General features: G+C 39.3%; 1 protein-coding gene across 8 annotated transcripts in view; it reads right to left on the reverse strand.

Annotated features, from left to right (window-relative positions):
• Positions 1–306: 306 nt before the first annotated feature.
• AIG1 (androgen induced 1) overlaps positions 307–23898 on the reverse strand; it is a 241706-nt gene continuing 218114 nt past the window's right edge. For 2 of the 8 annotated variants that reach the window (XM_036106692.2, XM_036106683.2), the window contains 2 exons: positions 6827–6990; positions 307–987 (listed from right to left, as the gene is read on the reverse strand). In XM_036106692.2, the coding sequence (XP_035962585.1) occupies positions 960–987; positions 6827–6990 (192 nt within the window). In that variant the 3' untranslated portion in view covers positions 307–959. Of the gene's footprint in view, positions 988–1908; positions 2600–5879; positions 6200–6826; positions 6991–8078; positions 8117–8184; positions 8655–23898 lie in introns of those variants that run through there. The other 6 variants (XM_036106687.2, XM_036106685.2, XR_013441065.1 and 3 more) reach the window with 5 other exon arrangements.

Consider the following 23898-nt stretch of genomic DNA (forward strand, 5'->3'; position numbering starts at 1 on the left):
ATTTCTGCTTTTATTTTGATTAGTTTTTTCCCTACATTTTTCTTTTTTTAATTAATTAATTAGTTAATTTATCCCTACATTTTTCTAAGATTTATTTTTATGTATTCTCCACTACATGTTCTGCATTAGTCTTATTTAAAAATAATTATGGTCAAAGATTTTGTAAATTAGCTTTTTAAAAAATATTCTTTTTAGATTTATCAAAAAGATACATGTTTTTAAAAATCAGAAAATAATTAAGAACTAGATTCAGTAAACCCATTTTCAATGGGTAATAGAAAGAAAATAAGAAAGGAGACACCAATGTTTAATACGCCATGCAGTTATCACATTGGGGTTGTCTGGTCTTTATTAAAGTTTCAGTGTGCATATAGGAAAAGTTTCACAAGATTAAATCATGAGATCCAAATACACTCAGGGTTTTGACTAAATTGTTGTAATTATTACCAACATTGCCTGTTTGAGGCAACTATGACATTATTGCAATAGGGAACAATCCATCACATTTCCTTCAGACTTGCCCTGTGGCCCGGGTTCATTTTCTCAGACACCTGCAGGACTCAATACTCGAATGCCTTGCTCTACATCTGCCCCTTTGACTTTCACATATTTCTTAACAAGAAACACAATAGAGTTTTATTCTTCCTCAATTAAATGGAATTACAATGGCAAAAATTGAAATCCAATGACCAATTTTAGTTTTAAAAACTAGAAGAGGAAAAAAAGATGTTATTATCAATAATGAATTTGGAAAGAATTCTTTAAAACATAATGAGGGCAAGTTATTTGGGATATAACTGTATTCTATCCTTATATATGTTTCTCTATAAAGGTGCCGAGGTGAATTCCACTGCTTTCTTGGATGCTTCCTCTCCTGCACTGCCAATGCCCAGGGGGTAACCAGTCTTCAATGGCGGCTCAATCCAACTCTTTCATTTAGACTTAGATCTCATTCCAATTTAGGCTTCTCTTTCTCTTCTTCCATACCTAGAAATTCAGGCAAAGTACTTTAACATCAGATTAAACTGTGAGCAGGTTTGCCAAGGCTGCTCAAAAAAACTCTCTCCTATTCCCATATCTCTCCCCTTCTACTCTCCTGCACCCACCCCTTTCCTCCTAGCTTAGAAGGAAAATCTTTTACCACTTTCTCCAGAAACTTCCTCCAGTGACCTCTGTCCCCACCCTTTCCCCCCAAATCAGGACACACCCAGGTCTTATGACTTCTGGGAGTGATGGGTGCAAGTTAGTTCTTGACTCACTGCATTTGTACAGAAACCCCAACCAGACCACTTTGTAACCAGCTTTGAGCAACAGGAGGTGGGCCACTGATGAGTCTCAAGCAGACCTCATTTATTTTTTAGTCGTGTTTCTTCTCAAGGCAAGGACTCTGGATTTTCAAAAGTCAAGAATTTTTTTTAAACTCATAGAGAGCTTATTAGGTACAAGAACGATTTATTTCCATACCTTGTGTACTTAAACTCAAATTCTCTTTCTATTCAACCCAGTCCTGGTAGAACTATGTTTTACCTCCTGAGAGACTCATATGTACTGGACCAGTAAGAACTTCGCTTGTTGTCTGGGGTGAATAGTTAATTAATGATGTTTCATTTTCCTGGAGATGAAAATGTTGAAGTCATTCTCATGAATTAAAGTTAAATCTGGTAAATTCTTCCCACTTCTTTCTTTTGCTTCTTGCTAAATACTCATCCTCTGAAACCAAATTCTCGGAGACTTTTGCTGGAACAAAAGAACCCCAAATATTGCTTTGCAGGTTTTGTTGGTATTCTCTTTAAGTTATAAGCTCTCTGAAGGCAGACTCCTTAACTGGTTTGTTCCTGATAATATCCTTAGCGCCCAACAGAGTGTCAACTCATAGTTGGAGCTCAATTAATCTTTACTGAATCAGTTAATAAACAATGAACATAAGGAAAGCCTCAGAAGGCTACGCTAGTGGGAAAGCAGAATAAAATATGGAACTTCACAATATAAAAAAAATTTAAAACCTAATCCCAGAAGGTCATCATCATAGGGTTTATATTAAGAAGGACTCCCTTTCCCCCAGGTCCCAACTCCCAGTATCTGTTTTGTGGGATCAGGGTAGTAGTGGTGGAATGCGGCTAACATGCTCCAAACAGGTATCCTTAGACATTCTTTCACGTTTGGTTTTCATGACTAAGGAACTGGCAGAGATCTGTAACACTTTTTCCAAAGTACTTCTCAGAAATCATATTAAGGAAAACTTCAGATTGAGGATTAAGGACATCTGAAGGGAGGAGGAATAGGGTTAAGGGGGAGAAGGCCAGGAGATGCCTTAGTTGTTGGTAACCAGGCAAAGGCAGACAAACACAACAAGGATTCTGTTCAAACAGCACACATGACTTGGGACCCAACTTTGTCCCATGTTCCCTCTCCTGTGGAGAAGCTCTCAGGAACTAATAACTGCTTGCTTTTCTTTAAAGTCTGTTTCCTCCTAAGTGTTCTCCTGCAGATGGGTTGACTTGGCAGCAATAGTGGAATCTTCAAAAGCGGGGGTGGAGAACAGGGGGTGTTCATTGACCCAGACAGGAAAAATGGCTCCCCACCTACTTTAGTTTGGCAGCTTTGAGGTAGAGGGAAAAAATTAGACAGCTGTAAATAATATTTGGAAGAACCAGAGGTAAAATTTCCACACATAGAAGAAAGAAACCTGTCACAAAGCTGAGGCAGGATGTGCTTTTGCGAACATAGAGGAAGAGTTGATTGATCCTGAGAGAGTTAGTCTCATGTGATTCCCCCAGGCAGGGAGAAGGGCTCAACCAGAGGGCAGCGCTGGAACACTGCAGGCCTGGGTAGGCTTGTGTGGGACATGAGCTGGATGGGCAGCTGGGGGAGAAGGTTTCTGTCATATAGGCTTGGCTCCAAACTCCTTTCTCTTTTGCTTGCTTTCCCTGTCCTCACCCCAACCTTTCACTTTTGGATACTTTCATTTCTGGTCGTATAAAGTTTTACTGTAATAAGATTGGTGACCCCAGTTAGACACACTGGAATTGGAATAAATTCTTAGATTAAGTGCAGAAATATTTCAGCAGTTATAGGTTGAATTTTGTGCCCCCCTGCACTATGCCCCCAAATTCATATGTTGAAGTCCTAACCTCAGAACCTCAGAATGTGAAAGAAGGCCAACGGTGTGGCTGGACAACCATGTGCTAAAGAGATTAGGCATGTCATTCATGGATCCAATTAACCATTTCAGCAGAAACCAGAAAAGATCTGTGGGGGACCTTCTTGTATGATGATTTGGGCCCCTGTGAATTGCATGGGAAGCCAATAAGGTTTTTTGGGAATTTAGTACCAGCAGAAACACTGCTAGCCTGGACTGAAAGGGACAGAGACAGCATGAAATGAAGGAAGAATGACTCCTAAGGTGGTTCAGGGGCTACCTTCCTCCAGGGGGTAAGGCTGCCACCCAGGGGCAGGGCCACACCCACCTTCTGGTGAGCCCTGAGGATGGAGCATTTAGCCAAAGAGGATCATTCTTAAGCCTTTAAATCTAATAGAATTTGCCCTGCTATGTTTCAGACTTGGTTGAGAACTGTAGCCCCCTTTTCAAACCCTGTGATTTCTCCTTTTTGGAAAGGATATGTGTATTCTATGCCTGTCCCACCATTGTGTTTTGGAAGCAGGTAACTTTCTGTATGGCTTCACAGGTTCACAACTGGAAAGCGATTGTGTTTCAAGATGCATAATCCTCCAAGTCTTAACCATACCTGATTTAGATGATATTTAAGATGAGATTTTGGACCTAAGAGTTGATGTTGGAAAGACTTTTGGGGCTGTTGGGTTGTATTTTGCATGAATGAAGGACATGAATGAAACAGAATGTTATGGGTGGAACTGTGTCTCTCCTCAGAATGTGATTATATTTGGAGACAGGGTCTTTACCAAGTTAAAATGAAGTTATCAGGGTGGACCCTAATCAAATATGACTGTTGTCTTTATAAAAAGGAGACTTTTGGAGACAGCCTCACAAATAGGGACAAATGCCATGTGAACATGAAGACAGCCATCTACAAGCCAAGGAGAGAGGCCTGGAACAGAGCCTTCCCTCACAGTCCTCAGGAACCAATCCTGCCAATACCTTAATCCTGGTCTTCTGGCCTCCAGAACCACGAGACACTACATTTTGATTGTTTAAGCCCCCCAGCCCGTGGTATTTTGCTGTAGCAGCCCTAACAAACCAATACAACAGTCACAAAGCCACCGTGAGTTATTTTCCTTTAAAAAGAGCAAATGCCTAACTATTAATTTACCCTACTTTAAGGGCTTTTTGTTCATAGTTCATATCAGGTTGGTCTATTTTGTTATCTTATAAACTAGGTCCATGGATCTTAGTGAAGTTTCTAACCTCTCATGTGCCTGGGTTTCCAGTGGTGACAACCTGATGGCTCACTAGAAGTCACACTGGATTGAACATTACCCAGAAGGTATTGGCTTTGCAACCACCATTTTGGTAGGTCACCTAGGATTTCCCGGCTCAGCTGCTGTTTAGTAAAAAGAAAGGGCCAGCTTAGATGGTTTCTAATATCCTTTTCAATTCTAAGATTCTGTAATAATGTGATTTTATCTCAAAGTTGAAGTCAGTATAACCTAACCAAGTGGAGGAAGCGGAATCATTAAAAATCATTTTGGATAGAAGGAAGGGTGCTCAGTGTGGTATCCCTGCTTCTTGGGGGATTTTGTTTAGGGTATAGTAAATGTACTCAGGATTGTAATACTGTACTTGATTGTATTCAATTCACTGTGCACACACACACACACACACACACACACACACACAGTACAAACTGCTTTTAATCAGCAGTTTCAAATTTAACTCCCTACAGAAGCAGGCAGCTAATGTGATGGAGCAAAGTGACCAGGTGAGAACTAGGAACACTTAGGGAGTCATCTCAAGGGAGCAACCGATTCTCAGTTCCAATCCATTGTTGCCAGAAGAGAATAGTGAGCTCGGGATTGCCAGATCCTAAAGTATTTGATAAATTGATGAATCTGGCCCGTTTGTGTAATCTCCCAATTTTTAAATATTGTTTCAAAAACAAAAATCCCACTATGTAGGTCTAACAAGCCACTTGGCAGGTCAAATTTGGAGGAGGCCATCAGTTTGCAATCCTTCTCATAAATGAAAAGCAAAATGTGCCTACTTGACATGAAACATCTGCTTCTGTGAAATTAACTAGATGGTCCCATGTAGATAAAATTAATCTCCATACCTAAAATGAGTTATGAAATGTTAGTCAACCTTATGTAAGAGAGTGGCACAAATTAAGTTGAACAGATCATTTAAAAAACCCTTAGTTTCAGTATTCATTTTAACTTCTCACTCAAAGCTGCTAAAGAGCAGTATTCTATGAATCCACACTGGATTTTTCTCTCTCTTGGTTTTCAGGCCATCTTCTCTTTGAAGTAGTAGAACAATGGCGAAATGACCATTGGAATCAAGCTAATCAAGGGGAAAGAGTCTTAAATACTTCCTGAATAACAAATATTAAACATATTAGCCTAAATTTAAATATGGCCTTTCCCCCAAGAAGCTGAGAAAAGTTAACATTTTGCTCTTAAAATATTTTTGTAAGTTAGCTAAATAATGAGTTAACTAATAAAGATTCCTATTCCCATTGGACAGAGAAGGAAATATTAAAAGATTAATTTCTGGTTTTCCAAGTTGTGGCCTGAACTGAATAAAAACTTTTGAGACTTTTTCTAATAGACCACTTATTAGAATCAAGCCAGCTGCTGAGAAAAGAAATCCTCAAATTCCTCTGGGCCATTTACCATGGGCCAACACCTCGGCACACACAATCTTAGAAGATCCACACACAAAAAAGTCCAATCCAGGAACCTTGCAATGACTGCGTTTTATTTGTCTAATTAGATCAAGTTCCTGGCACTGTGTCTGACACAAAGTAGGGCGTTCCATGTTTGTGGAACAGAGATCATTTACGGGTGATGTCTAGAATGTCGTGATTATATTGGCGATGCCCAGAGCTCTCTAAAATTCCCGGACCATCTTGCCTTTGGATATACTTTCATGCAGGACTCAAACGGCTATATACTGTGCTGTTGTTTTTTCCACCTTCCCATTTTTCTGCTATCTGACATACAATTTGGATAGGGTGTGCACAGCTTGGGTAAGATTACGGGCCTTGCCAAGATGGAGGCTCTGCCATAAACGGAGACAAAAGAGAAATCAAATCATAGGTTAAGAGAGTTTGGCAGCAATGAAGTATCACCCTTTATTGCCCATGTCTCTTTGCCACCTTCAGTCCTTGAATATGACAGTCACTCGTGAATCACAGTGGCTACCGGCATTCCACGCGGCTTGGAGTTCTAGCAGAAAAGTGGGGAGACCTCTCTGAAGCTACTGCACTCACACAAAGGATGATGTAAGAAGTGGAGGTCTGGGTGGTTTTTGATGGGACTGTTTGGTTACATTTAATAACTTATCTATTTATTGGGGGGGGGTTCCTTTAGCTAAGGCAGTATTTTGCTGATTAGAGTGAACTTCTTAAATTTTGTTGTTGTTGTTGTTAACACTACATTTCTCCCTATCAAATTTTATAGACATGCTTCTTTTCCCTTAGATTTGGATGTTTTACTAGCTAGTCAGACAAAGTGAGGAATGAACCTTTCAGGTAATGCCAGCAGCCCTTAAATTAACACTGGGTAGTTACAAAAATGAAACTCTGCCTAAGTGATCCTGTGCTATGATGGAATTTTCCTTTGGGCCCTGCACACACTCTTCTAAACAGCAATTCCCCTGTTCTATGCTCCCTTAAACAATACTTACTTCTCTGTGTATCCCAGATATAGCTGTTCAGAACTTCTCCCAGCAGGTACAAAAAGTTCATTAAGATGGTTGTAGACCCAAAGAAGACGATTCTGGCTCCTGAGCCAATGTGTTCCAGGAAAGGGTACACCCACATCCCAGTTACATGATGCACCCAACATACCCTGCAATAGAATTGGAAAGGAGACAAAGACAGGAGTTCTTCTCATGTCAGATTTCAAAGCTCCTGCTACTGTGAATATAGACCCTCCCCCCCATTCCAACCGTTCTTCAGCAATGCCAGTCACAAGTTTGCTTCTGACACCCAGGAGCTACCAGAAATTTTGTTATTGTTGTTTGTTTGTTTTCTTTTACTTTCTTTAAGATTTAGTTATTTATCTGAGAGAGAGGATGTGTGCACACACTCGTGTGCAGGGGGGAGGGGCAGAGGGAGAGAATCTCAAGCAGACTCCGTCCAGAGCACAGAGCCCCATATGGGGCTTGATCTCACGACCCTGAGATCATGACCTGAGTGGAAATTAAGAGTCAGACACTTAACTGACTGAACCACCCAGGCGCCCCTGTTTTCTTTTACTTTTTATTCTAAGATAATTTTAGACTCACAGAAGAGTTGCAAATGTGGTACAGAGTTCTGGTAAGCCCTTCACCTCAGCACCCCTGAATGTTAACATCTTTCATAATCCCAGTACAATTACAATTAGTAAGGTGCCACTAACATTGGTACAACACTACTAACTGGACTGCAGACTTTATTCAGAATTTCCGTTTCCCCATTAATACCCCTTTTCTGGTTCAAGATCCAACAGGATCCCTGGTGGTCACATCTTCTTAGTCTCCTCCAATCTGGCAGTTCTTTGGCTTCTCCTTGTTTTTCCTGACACTTGATGGGTTCTGATCAGGTATTTGAACCTGTTGTTTTTCTCAATACTGTTACACAATCTTAATTTCTTGCTTGCATACGGAAACAATATAGCATCAGGCAAGCACACTGTAATTAAATCTAGGTGAGTATGTGCCAGGCATCTTGCCATACTGCCGTCCAATTGGATAACAGTGCGTACTCAGCAGTGTACTCAGTGTAGACCGCAGTGTATACCTGCTCATGGAGCCATCCTGTAACCTCACCAATACCTGGCTTCCCACCACCTAGATCTTTGGATCCTATATTTGTCTCTTTTCTTTTTTTTTTTTTTTCTCTATTTCACACATACAACAGAATATTACTCAGCCTTCAGAAAGGATGAATACTTACCATTTACATCGATGTGGATGGAACTGGAAGGTATTATGCTGAGCGAAATAAGTCAATCAGAGAAAGATAATTACCATGTGGTTTCACTCATGTGGAAAATAAGAAATAGCACAGAGGCTCATAGGGGAAGGGAAAGAAAACTGAATGGGAAGAAATCAGAGAGGGAGACAAGCCATGAGGGACTCTTGACTCTGGGAAACAAACTCAGGGTTGCAGAAGGGGAAGTGGGTGGGGGATGGGGTAACTGGGTGATGGGCATTAGGGAAGGCATGTGATGTGATGAGCATTGGGTATTATACGCAACTGATGAATCATTGAACTCTACATCAGAAACTAATGATGTACTAGATGTTGGCTAACTGAATTCAAATAAAAAAATACTTGCTTGTAATTGTTCTGTTTGTGTTCAGGAGATATTCTAGGCTCAGTGGGGATACAACATCAATAATCTCCACTGTTTTCAGAAGTTTAGTTAGAATATTTGCTTCATTGATTGGTCCTGACACAACTTCTAAGAGCAATTTTCCAACACCTTCTTGGGTTCATCACTTTATCAACTCTTGTCAATGTTGAAGACTAATGAAAATACAAATAACATTATTGCATGGGGAGTAAAGATTACTTTTTATACTTATGTGTTTTGGGGTCATCTTCCTGGTAATCCATGGCTTCAATTTTTGTTAAGCAGTTTGTCTACATATCTGTTACCTACATATTTACCTCATCAAGGCAGGAAACCTGGGGGTCTTTCCCTTAGAGCTTGCAGTCTCAGTGAGGCTGATATCACTCCTGCTCAAGGAGGTGAAAATTGGTTCTGAAGATTTCTGAAGAAATCTTACTCTTCTTATGTGTAAAGCACAGATGCATATATACAAAGAACATAAGCAGATACACAGTTTATCTGTGTTTTTAAAATTTCACAGGCCCAGCAATTTCATGCCTAGGTATACAGCCAAAAGAGTTGAAGACAGGAACACAGATATTTGTACACCGATGTTCATAGCAGCATTAGTCACAATAACCCAAAAGGTGGAAACAACCCAAGTGTCCATCTAGGATTAATGGATACACAAAACTGGTCGATTCATACAATGGAATATGATTCAGCCATGAAGAGGAATGAAATTTTGATACATGCTGCAACATGGACGGATTGAAAACATTGTATTAAGTGAAATAAGCCAGACACAGAAAGACAAATATTGTATGATTCCACCAAATGAGATACTAGAATAGGCAAATTCATAGAGATGGAAAGTCTAATAGAAGTTACCAGGGGCTGGCGGGAGTGGGGAATAGGGAGTTAAGGTATAACGAGTATAGAGTTTATGTTGGGGATAAGGAAAATATTTTGGATAAAGATAGTGGTGATGGTTATATAACACTGTGAATGTATTTCATGACACTGAGTTGTACACTTACAAAGGGTTAAAATGATAAATATGTTATGTATATATTACCACAATAAAACATTTTTATGGGTTGGAGGTTAGGAAAAAAAATACCTAAAAAGTTTCCTTGGTGGAGGGCTCAGTAATGAAAGAAAGGTGGAAAATGCTGTCTTAGTGGGAAGAGATGCTCATTAGGTCCATCTGGGTCAGCCTGAATAACTGTTCAAACTAAGAGCTTTTTACCAAAAGAGGAAGCAGAGCTAGTTGAGATTTTTCTTTTCTTAAAAAGGCTGAAGGATTTGTGAGAATCAGCAGAAATTAAATTGTTAGAACCACCCTGTGGGATTCTGAGGCATCATATTCTGTTTGTCCATAAATTAGAGGCAGTTTTATCTTCCTAATCTTTTCTTCACTAGTGTAAGGAGTATTGTGTGCTCATCAAGTGGCTTATTAATTTCCATTGAGATAATAGGCAATATCTCCAAAATGTAATACCATAAAGCTATAACTAATTTTGCAAATCAACTTAAAAATTATAATCTGACTCACTGTACAACTGTTTCCTCAGTTAGGCAAATTAGGAGCCATTCAAATTATGAATGCTAGTTATATTTTTTTCTACCTGTTCCTGGCTTTCTACTTGTTTCTGGTAGAGACCTTTTGGTACGGTCTCTAATGCAGGCCTCTACTCCTCTGGCATTGTTTGTGATGCACTGTTGGTTTGTATGCAACCATCTCATACTACTGAATAGATATAACAACCACAACCACATCCCATCTATCTATAGATGGCTCCTAAATTTATATCTCCAGTCTTGACCTCTTCCTGATCTCCAGAGTTCTATACCCTGGTGCCCACTGCATGTGTCCCATGGGAGGATGCATCTCCAACCTGACACTTCCATGATGTCATCATCATCCCTGCATCCTAATTCCTGCATGACTCTCCCCTCTCCTCCCATCTAACAGCGAACATGCATCTCCACACCTTTCCCTTCTCACACCAGTGGTCACTACGTTACTGCAGCGGTAGCCTGGGGCAGAAGATGTGGAGTCATCTTGACTTTCCTTTACTCACAACTCACATTCAACCCATCCTTAGATCCCATTGGCTCTATTTTCCAAATATACCCAAGACATCTATTTGTCACCACTGCCACCACTACTATCTGGGTTCAAACCATCATCACCTCTCACTGGAACCCCTGCAAGAGCTTACTGTGGCTTTGCTTTTACATTTGCCACAGCCTCATCAACAGGCTATTCTCATTAGAGCAGCCAGACTGATCTGGATTAAATGGAAATCAGGTCGTGCCACTATTTTGTTCAAAACTCTTGCTTCCCCTCTGGTTAGGGTAAGAGCCAGAGACCCCCGGTGGTTCTTCAAGGCTCTACCTAGGCTTGCCGGGCACTTTTCTTACTTTTCTTCTCCTCTTCTCCCTCTTGCTCATCCACTCCAGCCACATTGACTCTTTGACCTTCCTTAAGAACACTGAACACTCTATATTTGTTTCCGTGCCGGGAACATTTCTCCTTACCCCCATCTCCCCTACAATATTCCCAGCGCTCCCTTGTGTCCTTCGGGATTTTGCTTAAATGACACCTTCTCAATTAGGTCTTCCCAGGCCACTGCATCTAAAAGTTGCAACTTTATCCTGCAAATTCCTATTCTCCATCCCTTTATTTTTTCTCCCCAGCCAGTTAATATACTGTATTTATTTTTTACTAATCTGTTTATTGTGTGTCCCACAAGCACAGGCATTTTTATCTGTTAGGTTCATAGCTAGATTCTGTGGCCCTTGGAGCAGTGTCTGGCACACAGGTTGTGCTCAATAATTGTTTTTTGAACTAATAACTGAATAAAGAAATATAAAAAACAATAGCATCTGTTTATTAAGCCTTTACTATATGACAGGCACTTAAAAAATTAAATAACTTAAAAAATTAAAAAAAAAGCCTCAACCCCATCCTCTTCCCCAATCCTTATGCCCTTTTCAGTAGAGAACCAGATAGTAAATATTCTCAGTTTTGTAGGCCATACAATCTCTGTCATAACTGTCAACTTTGCCATTTAGTGCAAAAGTAGCTGTAGATAATATGTAGACAGAAGAGTGTGGTTGTGTTCCAATAAAACAGTGGAAATGTATAATTCTCAGGGGAAGGAGGTGGATAGATATTCTGAGTATGGTGCTTTACTAGCATATGTAATCCCCTTCACCTTATTCAACCACCCTATGAGGTATGATTATCCCCATTTCATAGATAACGGAGCTGAGACTGGACTAAAGAACTTGCCTAAAAAAATAGCAAAGCTGGGAAAGCAGTGAACAACTGATTTCGTTTCTGCTGCATGGACTTGCTTCCCTAAATGAGGAATTTAATATAGTCTCCAAAAATGGAGTGAAGTTTTTCTTTTTAAAAAAGTGTTCTTGACTACATCCCAGATATAGAAGTCCTGTTATGTGGGTTTCACTGGATTGGTGTGAATGATGCACTCACTTGTCCTAACAAGTTGTGCTTTCGCCATTTGTTTCCTTGATACAATCAAGGCTCAATTTCCTGCACAAAAATGACTCATGGCCTTGCTCATCTATCTGTGGAGAGTTCCCAGTTCTTGGTTGATTTCCATTTCTATCTTGTTCTAAAGCCTTCCTGTCTTAGTGCCCAAATGGCTTATTTTTAAGGTAATGACACCAATTTTAATTTTAGCTTAAAAAATTAATAATGTGTGTGTGTGTGTGCATGTGTGAACACACAAAAAATGTGCAGATGTTCTAGTGTCATGAGACTTTTGGGATTGTCTATTTTATTAAATATACCTCCATAATTCACTTGAATGTGCAATTTAAAAAATGACATTTACTAATGCCTCCTATCTAAGTGCTATGTGACACAGATAGCTTTTTTTTTAAGATTTTATTTATTTATTTGTCAGAGAGAGAGAGAGAGAGAAAGAGCACAAGCAGGGGGAGCTGCAGGCAGAGAGAGAAGCAGGCTTCCTGCTGAGCAAGGAGCCCAATGTGGGACTCGATCCCAGGACCCTGGGATCATGACCTGAGCTGAAGGCAGGTGCTTAACTGACTGAGCCACCCAGGTGTCCCTTGACATAGTGTATCTATATACTATATTGACTCTGTATCTATACTTTGCAATCATTCCTCCCACAACAGTCTGGCTTCTTGTCTTGATACTTCACCAAAACAAAGCAGCTCTTTGATGTCAATTTCTCCTGGTTTTCCTCCTACCTCTTTGGCCACACTTCTTGGTTCTTTTTGTAAGTTCACCCTCCACTACCCACCATTAAATGTTGGATTTCTTTAGGGTTTGGTTTTTAAGCCTTCTTCTCATATCGTGCATTCTCAGGTAATGAGTTCATTTCTGTTCACTGGTTCATGTCTATAACCTATACATAGATATTTCACAAATCTATGTTCTAGTCCAGACCTCTCCTCTGTTTCAGAGAATTTTATCAAACAGTCCTTAAAACACATTAAACATACCTCAAAATCCATATATCTACAGCCAAAGTTATGCTCTTCTCCCTCAAACCTGGTCCTCCTCTGGTATTCCTTATCTCTGTGCATGGTATTACCAGTCATTCAGTTTTGCAGCTCAAATCTGGGAGTCATCTTTGCTACTCCTCTCTCTTGCATCACAAATATTCAATCCATTATCCTGTCCTGTCAAGGTTATCTCACACATCTCTCCAATATGTTGATTTTTCCCCCCCATCTCCATCAGCAGCATCTTAATTTGTGTTATCATCATCTCTGTTTGGAGAACTGTAATAGTTTCTAGTTGTCTCCACATCTACTAATGTCTCCTTCTGATTCATCCTTACAACTGCCAGAGTAATTTTTTCGAAGCAGAAATCTAAACACATTATATCCCTGCTTCAAACATGTCAATGGCCTCTCATTCCTTTTTTGTTAAAGACTTAATTTTTTTTAAGTGACCCTGAGATCACAACCCTGAGATCAAGATCTGAGCTGAGATCAAGAGTCTGGACGCTTAACCAACTGAGCCACCCAGGTGCCCCAAAGACCTACATTTTTAACAAAGTTTAGAGTGTTTATCATAGAGTGGCTTCTATCTGTCTCATACTCCCTCTCATACCTGGCTCTTTTTTTTTTTTTTAAGATTTTATTTATTTTTTTGACAGAGAGGGAAACAGCGAGAGAGGGAACACAAGCAGGGCGAGTTGGAGAGGGAGAATAGGGTTCCTGTGGAGCAAGGAGCCCGATGCGGGGCTTGATCCCAGGACCCTGGGATCATGACCTGAGCCAAAGGCAGACGCTTAACGACTGAACCACTCAGGTGCCCCTCATATCTGGCTCTTGTTACACTGGCTTTCATTTGGTTCCTTGATTTTACCATATTCCTTCCTGCCATGTGAGATTTTTACATGTTCCTCTTTCTGCCTATGCTGTTAGTTTCCCATCCCTTAGACTCATTAGGTTATATTTCTCTTTTATATCTTAGCTCAACTATTATAACTTACCAGTCATCACTTAGGAAAATTTTCCTTGATCTACTAAGTTAGGTCAGATTTTATAAGTTCTCATAGAGCCATGAATCTATTTTTTAAGCTCTTCTTTTATTAGCATTTAAATTTGAATAATATCTTTAGTTGAATATGTTTTCTTCTCATCTAGAGTACTAGAGTATCTAAATTCTGTGAGGTGAGGGGCTGTTTTTACTTCCTTTTTTAATTTTTATTTTTACTTTTTAGAGAGGGAGGTCAAGGAGGGGCAGAGGGAGAGAGAGAATCTTTTTTTTTTTTTTTTTAAAGATTTTATTTATTTGACAGAGAGAGACACAGTGAGAGAGGGAACACAAGCAGGGGGAGTGGGAGAGGAAGAAGCAGGCTTTCTGCTGAGCAGGGAGCCTGATGCAGGGCTCAAACCCAGGACCCTGGGATCATGACCTGAGCCGAAGGCAGACGCTTAACGACTGAGCCACCCAGGCGCCCCAGAGAGAGAGAATCTTAAGCAGGCTCCATGCTCAGTGTGGAGCCTGATGTGGGGCTTGATTTCACAACCCTGAGACTGTGACCTGAACCAAAATCAAGAGCCAGATGCTTAACCAACTGAGACACCCAGACGCCCCTATTTTTACTTCTCATGGTATCACCAGCATTTAGTTTATCTGCCACATAGTAGGAGAATGAATGAAAGAATGAATAAGTAGCATTTAAGCTGTGATAGGAAGGAGAAGTAAGAGTTAGCTGAACAGAGATGGGAGGCAAGAATTTCTAGCCAAGTAGAATATCATGTCCAAAGACCTGAAAACAAGGGAGAGCTCCCAGATGTTCGAGAAGAAAACATTTTTTTGAGATTGAGATCAATGGAGAGAGGGTATGGGGGGGGGGCAGGCAGACGCCAAACTGTAGGCGGCTTTTTAAGTCATGGTAAGAATTATAGACTGTATTCTCCTGTGGACAACAGGAAGTCTTTGAACAGCTTTAAATAAATGTGAAACAGATCAGTTGACCTGGAAACCAATTATATCAGAAATGGTGGTAGCTAAGATTGGAATGGTAGCACTGGGAATGAAAATTAGTGGGTAGATTTAAGAAATATTTAGACCAGCATCTATCAAACTGTAGGTCATAAGCAGTGGCATGCTGGAGATGGTCAAGAGAGCTGATTGTTGGATCTTTGGGATGTTTGCAAGCTCTTTGGTTGGTAGCTTAAATTCACCCATGGTGGGTGTATTTACATCAAAGACTCAAATGCTACACATCAGACTCCCCCTTCTTCACTTCCAGAAGAGCTGGTTGTTAAACATTTGCCAGTAATCCATTGGTTACTAGCATTTTAAAAAGCAACACCAGCAGAAAACACAATAGAAAGTATCAGAAAACTTTGCATAAAATGATGATAAAAATTGCTTTGTGAAACTTGTGTTTCACTTTTGTGTGTGTGTGTGTGTGCATGCACATACATGCTGGCATGATGCAAGAGATGTTTCTTTCACTGACAGTAAAATAAATTTGAAAGAAACTGATTTAGAAAATAGAATTAAGAGAACTTGGTGATTGATTGGATTTAGGCAGTGAGGGAACTGAGATGAGTTAAGGATGAATCATAGATTCCTGGCTTGATTAACTGGGTGGAGAGTGCTGCCATTTCCTGAGATAGGGAATGCCATAAGGGAGCCCGTTTGAGGGGATGACGAGTTCAGTTTGGACATGTTGAGTTTGCAGTGTCTGTAAGAGATCCAAGGGGAGGTTTCCTGAAGGCAATTACATGGGTTTGGACTGTAGAGAAAGGACTGATGTGGCAATACAGATATAGGGTTCATTGGCCAAAAGATGGTGGTTGGAGCCATCAGAACAAATTGAGATCACCCAGGTAGAGTATAAGGCATGAGGGGTCCAGGAGAGAGACCCGGAAAAGATCAAGAGCTAAGGGGTAGTTTGAGGAGAATGAGGCTAAGAAGCAGACCAAAAAAAAAAAAAAAAAAAAAAAAAGAGCTATTGACAGGGAAGGAGGACAGAGAAGTATAGTGTCTTGCAGGCAGGGGACAAATGGGAAAAGGATAGAGTAGACAACATCTAGTAGCACAGTATATTTGAGAATTGAGAATAATTAGAAAACTGACTTTCCTACTATAGAGTAGAAGCAAGAAAATTTTCAGATGCCAAGTGGTATGTGTCTCATTCAAATCTCTTTTGGATTTTGACTGGGTACACATGACAAATAGTAAAGAAAAATTGCCCTTGTTAAACTCAGTAGCTCTTATGCCACCTAGCCAAATTTCATCCCATCACATAAATCATGAGTTGTAGTGATCACTGGAGCCCTTGAGGAGATGTAGGGAGGAAGACATATCATTTTCCCTTTTCTGCCGTTGTCACCCTTATTTATCCTGGATAGACACATGTACCTACCTATCTTACCACTGATGATCTTCCAATTCTTAAGATTAGTTTATTTTTAAAAGGATTTAAAATTTTCTTTTGTTATTCACATTTAGATAAGGAGCTAGGCTATTCAACAGCTGGGCTATTGCTCAGAAGACACATAGGACACAGACTCATGCAATAACAGCTAATGGCTAACGTCATTGAATTCTCAATGACAGTCACTGTACTAAATGTTCTACATGAGCGACTCTTTGGGGAAGGTGTTATATTATTACCATTTTGCAGACGAGGACACTGAAGCCCTGAGAGGTTCAGTAAGTGGAGAAGCAGGAATACACATCTCAGCAGTCTGGCTCTCAGCCTATAGGCTGGCCTCCTCCAGAGCTCTGAAGAATAGGAAGTGATGGATGGGAACAGGGTTCTGGACAGCTTTTAATGTGCTCAGAATCAAAAAGTGATCCAAGTATGAAATCTCTGTGTAAATTTTTTCTTTTTTTCCCCACTGACTATAAAAGTTATGGAAAATGTGTCAGATATAGAAATGTTGCAAAATGTAAGATAAATCAGTTTCGGTGAAGTTTTAACACAAGATTGAGTCTCTTATAAAACTCAAGGGTCAGATTTTACAACTTCCCGAGAGGGGAGAAAACCACTGCAAGGATAAAGTAATAAAGACTTCCTTCAGAAAAGGCATTGACTTACCTCTTAAGAAAGAGTCACATCATATGTGCCTTTAGCCTACTGAAATTCACTATGCTGCTTGGCAGGCAGTGAGCATGTGCCCCAGGGTGGGGCAAGATAAGGAATGTGCATTGCATCAGCTCTGTGTGTCTCGCATGGTACTTCCAACCTGATGCTTCTGAAGGACTTCCCAAGGGCAGTTTTAACTTTTGGTTCAAAATGCTGACTTTAGAAGTGGCCCTCTTTTTAGATCTAATTGTCTCAATTTAGGGCAATATAAAGGCCCCTTGGACCATCTCCTGACTATTGATTGCAAGGAGATTGGTTCTTGCTACATTTTTGAAAATCTAGAATTCTGCTGGAGTTTTCTGGAGTTTGTGTACTCATTCATTTATTCAACAAACACTTCTTGAATCCCTTCTGTGTGCCAGGTGCAGTAAGCAGCAGTAGGGATGTAAAGGCATGCCATTGAGGAGATCGTGGGGCAGAGGGCTGCCAACGTTCCCACTGTAACGGCCGTGGGCCCCAGGGAATATGACAAAAGATATCTGCCTAGGTGGGAACATGGCTCTGGAAACAGGTCTCAAAAAGTTCTCTATGGTGATGTGTACAGTAGTGCTAGAGAATTAATGCATCAATTCATAGGCAAATACTGCATGGAGGGATCCCATCTGAAGCAGTGTTGAAATATCCTCTAGCTCAGTTACAGAGATAATTTTAGAAGTTACAGATATAATTATGTAACTCTTCATTTACTGTGGGTTTAGTAGAGTATTCTTCAAGTTAATCTTTTAAGGTATAATCATAATTTACAATTTATCAGTGTCTTCCCAATTTTCTCATTGGAGCTAGCCCAAATTGACATACATGGGAGGTAGCTAGACATGAGGCCAGCTTCATGAGTGTGCACCTTATGCAGTCACATGTGGCCCTGGGCTCAGAAGGGCCCTACATTTGGTTTAATGCTCTGCTTCGCTATCTTAAAATTCTTAATCATTTTTGAACCAGGGGCTCCAAATTTTTATTTTGCACTGTGCCCCACAAATTATGGAGCTGGTCCTGTCTAGTAGCTGTACCATCCATACTTTGGATCTACTTCCAGCTTATCCACATAGTGGTTAGGTCACCTTGAATATTATTTAACTTTAGAAGCCTCAGTTTCTCTCTGCTAAAGGGGTATAAAGAATACTGCCTATCTTAGAGATATACTCATCAGATAACGTGCAGTTATTAGCACAGTCAACTTAGGTTAGATAAAAAGCAAGCAAACAAAACAAATAAAATCTTCCCATTGCTTCTCCTTATGCAGAAATATATACTTTTTCTCTACTTCTCACAGACAAAGATATTTTCAAGGTTACAAGTCCCTCCACCCATCCTTGGAGAAAAGGCAAATTGTGCATGCCTCCCAGAATGAATTCCTGTAATGAGGTAATAAGGAAATGTGTTTTCTTCCTGATTCTAAATCACAAATATCAGAGTAATTTATCCACACAGGCAGGCCAATAATCTACTTCACAATATTTTCTCCCAACACATTTCCTAGCACATGTCTAAAAACTGGTTTCAAATTATTTGCTTCCTTTGAGTCCTGCTTTCTACAGCCTACCTGGTCTTATGGTGATGTTTCCTCAGAGAACTCAATTCAAATTTCCCTTAATAAAATTCATGACTGATTTTGCTTCACTTCAATCATTTGGACCTTCTTAAAGTATATAGATGCCAAACATCAAGTTAACACATCGAACATTGTAGGAAACATGTGTTCTTTCTAGAAAGAGGTGGGGAGTGTGGTCAGCAAGGGACTCTTACGACCTGAGCAATCATCAGAGTTGGCTGTGGTAGTGAGAAACCCATGCACTTAAACTGCTAGCTCTGGAAGAGGAAGAGGAACACCCTAAATCCCACATTGGAAAATCATAATTTTCCATATTTTACAGAAATGATCTCTAGTGTCTCTCTAGCACATTTTGTGCTTCTCCCTCTAGTAGATTCTTATTTTTAGGACTGCAGTGTTCTCGTTATCCCTGCCATGATTACATCTTCCTTGATTCTGCCACTTTCTGGAACTACCAATCTCTCTCTCTCTTTCTAATTGCCAACCTTCTTTAATAAATAGTAAATTTCTAGACATCTCTTGAGCTCTTGCTTTGGGCCAGTGCCCAGTCTCAAACTGTGGTAAGGCCATCTCTGTATTATTTGTCACATCTGTCCTCTGTGTGCTTCTTCCATAACTGTTAAATGTTTCTTTTTTCATTCAATAAATATGAACCAGTGTCTGGAATGTGTCAGACACATAAATATAGCAGTATGTAAAGTAGATGTGGTCCTGCCCTTGTGACAGGGTTTCCTGTATAACAGAAATACAGACATTAGATGACACTGTAGTATTATGCCCTCGCTAGTGCAAGGGAGGGGTGGGAGGGTCAGCTATTATTATTTTTTCAAGCTGAGTTGTAGTGTTCATTTTTCAACTTCATTTTAATTTTTATCAAAATTAAAACATCAAAAGCTCTAGAAAGTTTATATTAAAAGGCAGAAAGTCACTGCCATAGCCAACTCTGGGTAGCCCTTAGTCTCTTTCCTATACCCTGTCCAGATCCCCAGAGGAAGCCATATTCAACAATTTCAGCAGTTTCTTTAGCTTTTATATCTATATTTCTTAAAAATAGCTATATATTGCCAATATTCTTGATTTATCAACTTTAGATAGTATCTTCTGATTCCTAGCATGAAAGATATGGGTTCAGCCATCTTACAACTCCTCCTCTCCTTTTTTCTTATCTTTTATCCACCAAATATATTAAGATTATATTTGGGTGGGCTAAATCAGTTTTTTGTATTTACTTTTATCATGCTTTTAGTTTGTATCTAAAAACTCCACCAAACCCAAATTCCTTGTTTTCTTCTGGAAGTTTATAGCCTTGAGCTTGACAGGGTTATGACACATTTTGAGTTAATTTTTGTGAAAAATGTAAGGTTTGTATCCAGACTGACTGTTTTTTCATATGGACTTTCAATTGTTCCAGTACCATTTTTGAAAAGTTATCCTTTATTCATTGAATTGCCTTTCCTCCTTTGTCAAATATCAGTAGACTATGTTTATGTGGATCCATTTCTGGGCTCTTTATTCTGTTCTATTGACCTTTGTGCCTATTCTTTCGCCAGGACCACATCATCTTGATTACTGTAGCTTTATAGTAAGTCTTGATGTCAGATAGTATCAGTTCTCCAATTTTCTTTTTCTTCAACATTGAGTTGGCTATTCTGTGTCCTTTGCCTTTCAACATAAACTTTAGAATTGGTTTGTTAAGATCCACAAAATAACTTGCTGGGATTTTGATTGGACTTGTGTTGAATCTGTAGATAAAGCTGGTGGGAATTAACATCTTAACAATATTGGGTTTCTCAATCCATGAATATAGATAGACTCTCTCTCCACTTATTTACATCTTATTTCTTTCATCAGAGTTCTATAGTTTTTGCATATATATCTTGTACACATTTGTTAGATTTATATCTAAGTATTTCATTTTTTTGTGGTATTGTAAATGGTACTGTTTTCCATTCAGGTACTACTTGTCCATTGCTCATATGTAAGAAATCAATTCATTTTTGTATATGAACCTGTATCCAGTGACTAATTAGTCCAGGAGGTGTTTTTTTGTTAATTCTTTGGAATTGTCTACATAGATAATCATGTGATCTGTGAACAAAGATAGTTTTATTCTTTCCTCTTAATCTGTATATAACTTTTACTTTTCTTTCTTGGTCTTATTGCATTGGCTAGGACTTCCCATATGATATTGAATACCAATGGTGATAGAGGACATCCTTGCTTTGTTCTCAGTCTTAAGGATAAAGCATCCAGTTTTTTACCATTAAGTATGATGTTAGCTGTAGTTTTTTTAAATAGATGTTCTTTACTAATTTGAGGAAGTTCTTCTCTATTCATACTTTGCTGAGTCTTCTTTTTTTTTTTTTTAAGATTTTATTTATTTATTTGGGAGAAAGAGAGCATGCGTGAGAGGAGAGGGAGCAGAGGGAGAGGGAGAAGCAGGCTCCCCGCTGAGCAAGGAGCCTGATGCGGGGCTTGATCCCAGAATCCTGGGATCGTGACCTCAGCCAAAGGCAGACACTTAACTGACTGAGCCACCCAAGTGCCCCAAGTTTTCTTTTTTTAAAAATCATGAATGGGTGTTGGACTTTGTCAAATTACTTTTCTGCATCTATTAATATGGTCATATTATTTTTCCTCTTCAGCCTATTGATGTGGTCGATTATACTAATTGATTTTTGAATGTTGACTGGCTTTGCATACCTAGAAAAAAATTCCACTTGGTCTTGGTGAATAATTTTTTTTATACATTGTTGGATTGGACTTGCTAATATTTTTTTGGGGGGGTTTGCCACTTTATATTTCATTTTCTTTTTTGAATTTTTTATTCAAATTCAATTTAGTTAACATATAGTGTATTATTAGTTTCAGGGATAGAATTTAGTGATTCATTGGTTGCATATAACACCCAGTGCTCATTACATCAAGTGCCCTCTTTAATGCCCATCACCCAGTTATGACATCCCCCCCACCTCCCTTCCAGCAACCCTGTTTGTTTCCTATAGTTAAGAGTCTCTAATGGTTTGTATCCCTCTTTGTTTTTATCTTATCTTATTTTTCCTTCCCTTCCCCTATATTCATCTTTTTGTTTCTTAAATTCCACATATGAATGAAATCATATGGTATTTGTCTTTCTCTGACTGACTTATTTCACTAAGCCTACTACCCTCTAGTTCCATCCATGTCATTGCAAATGGCAAGATTTCATTCTTTTTGATGGATAAGTAATATTCCACATAAGTGATATACCACATCTTCTTACCACATCTTCTTTATCCATTCAACTGTCAATGAACATCTGGACTCTTTCCATAGTTTGGCTATTGTGGACATTGCTGCTATAAACATTGGGGTGCATGTGCCCCTTTGAATCACTATTTTTGTATCCTTTGGATAAATACCTAGTAGTGTAATTGCTGGGTTGTAGGGTAGTTCTATTTTTTAACTTTCTGAGAACCTCCATACTGTTTTCCAGAGTGGCTGCACCAGTTTGCATTCCCACCAACAGTGTAAGTGTGTTCTTCTTTCTCCACATCCTTACCAACATCTATTGTTTCGTGAATTGTTAATTTTTAGCCCTTCTGACTGGTGTGAGGGGTTATCTCATTGTGGTTTTGATTTGTATTTCCCTGATGCTGAGTGATGTTGAGCATTTTTTTCATGTGTCTGTTGGCCATCTGTGTGTGTTCTTTGGAGAAATGTCTGTTCATGTCTTCTGCCCATTTCTTGATCGGATTTTTTGTTTTTTGGGTGTTGAGTTTGATAAGTTCTTTATAGATTTGGACACTAGCCCTTTATCTGATATGTCATTTGAAAATATCTTCTCCCATTCTGTAGGTTGCCTTTTAGTTTTGTTGATTGTTTCCTTTGCTGTGCAAAAGTTTTTATCTTGATGAAGTCCCAATAGTTCATTTTTACTTTTGTTTCCCTTGGCTCTGGAGATATGTCTAGCAAGAAGTTGCTGCAGCTGTCAGAGGTTGCTGCCTGTGTTCTCCTCTAGGATTTTGATGGATTCCTGTCTCACATTTGGGTCTTTCATCCGTTTTGAGTCTCTTTTTTGTGTATGGTGTAAGAAAGTGGTCCAGTTTCATTCATCTGCTTGTGGCTGTCCGATTTTCCCAACACCATTTGTTTAAGAGACTTTTTTCCATTGGATATTCTTTCCTGCTTTGTCAAAGATTAGTTGACCATAGAGTTGAGGGTCCATTTCTGGGTTCTCTATTCTGTTCCATTGATCTATGGATCTATCTGTTTTTGTGCCAGTACCATACTGTCTTGATTACAGCTTTGTGATACAGCTTGAAGTTCGGAATTGTGATCCCTCCAGCTTTGATTTTCCTTTTCAACATTCCTTTGGTATTTGGGGTCTTTTCTGGTTCCATACAAATTTTAGGATTATTTGATCCAGCTCTGTGAAAAATGCTGGTGGTATTTCGATATGGATTACATTGAATGTGTAGATTGCTTTGGATAGCATAGACATTTTAACAATATTTGTTCTTCCAATCCATGGGCGTGGAATGTTTTTCCATTTATTTGTGTCATCCTCAATTTCTTTCATAAGTGTTCTATAGTTTTCAGAGTACAGATCTTTTACCTCTTTGGTTAGGTTTATTCCTAGGTATCTTATGGGTTTTGGTGCAACTGTAAATGGGATTGATTCCTTGATTTCTCTGTCTGCTACTTCATTGTTATTGTATAGAAATGCAATAGACTTCTGTGCATTGATTTTCTATCCTGCCACTTTGCTGAATCCCTGTATGAGTTCTAGCAATTTTTTGGTGGAGTCTTTTGGGTTTTCTACATAGAGTATCATGTTGTCTGTGAAGAATGAAAGTTTGATTTCTTCTTTGCCAGTTTGGATGCTTTTTATTTCTTTTTGTTGTCTGATTGCTGAGGCTAGGACTTCCAGTACTATGTTGAACAACAGTGGTTAGAGTGGATATCCCTGTCGTGTTCCTGACCTTACGGAAAAAGCTCTTAGTTTTTTCCCCTTGAGGATGATATTTGCTGTGGGTCTTTCATATATGGCTTTTATGATGTTAAGGTATATTCCCTCTATCCCTACATGGTGGAGGGTTTTTATCAAGAAAGGATGCTGTATTGTGTCAAATGCTTTTTTTGCACCTATTGAGAGGATCATATGGTTCTTATCCTTTCTTTTATTAATGTGGTATATCAGTTGATTGATTTGTGGATGTTGAACCACCCCTGAAGCCCAGGAATAAATCCCACGTTGTTGTGAATAATCCTTTTAAA

Source organism: Halichoerus grypus, chromosome 9, assembly GCF_964656455.1.
Source record: "Halichoerus grypus chromosome 9, mHalGry1.hap1.1, whole genome shotgun sequence".
In the NCBI taxonomy this organism is placed as follows: domain Eukaryota; kingdom Metazoa; phylum Chordata; class Mammalia; order Carnivora; family Phocidae; genus Halichoerus; species Halichoerus grypus.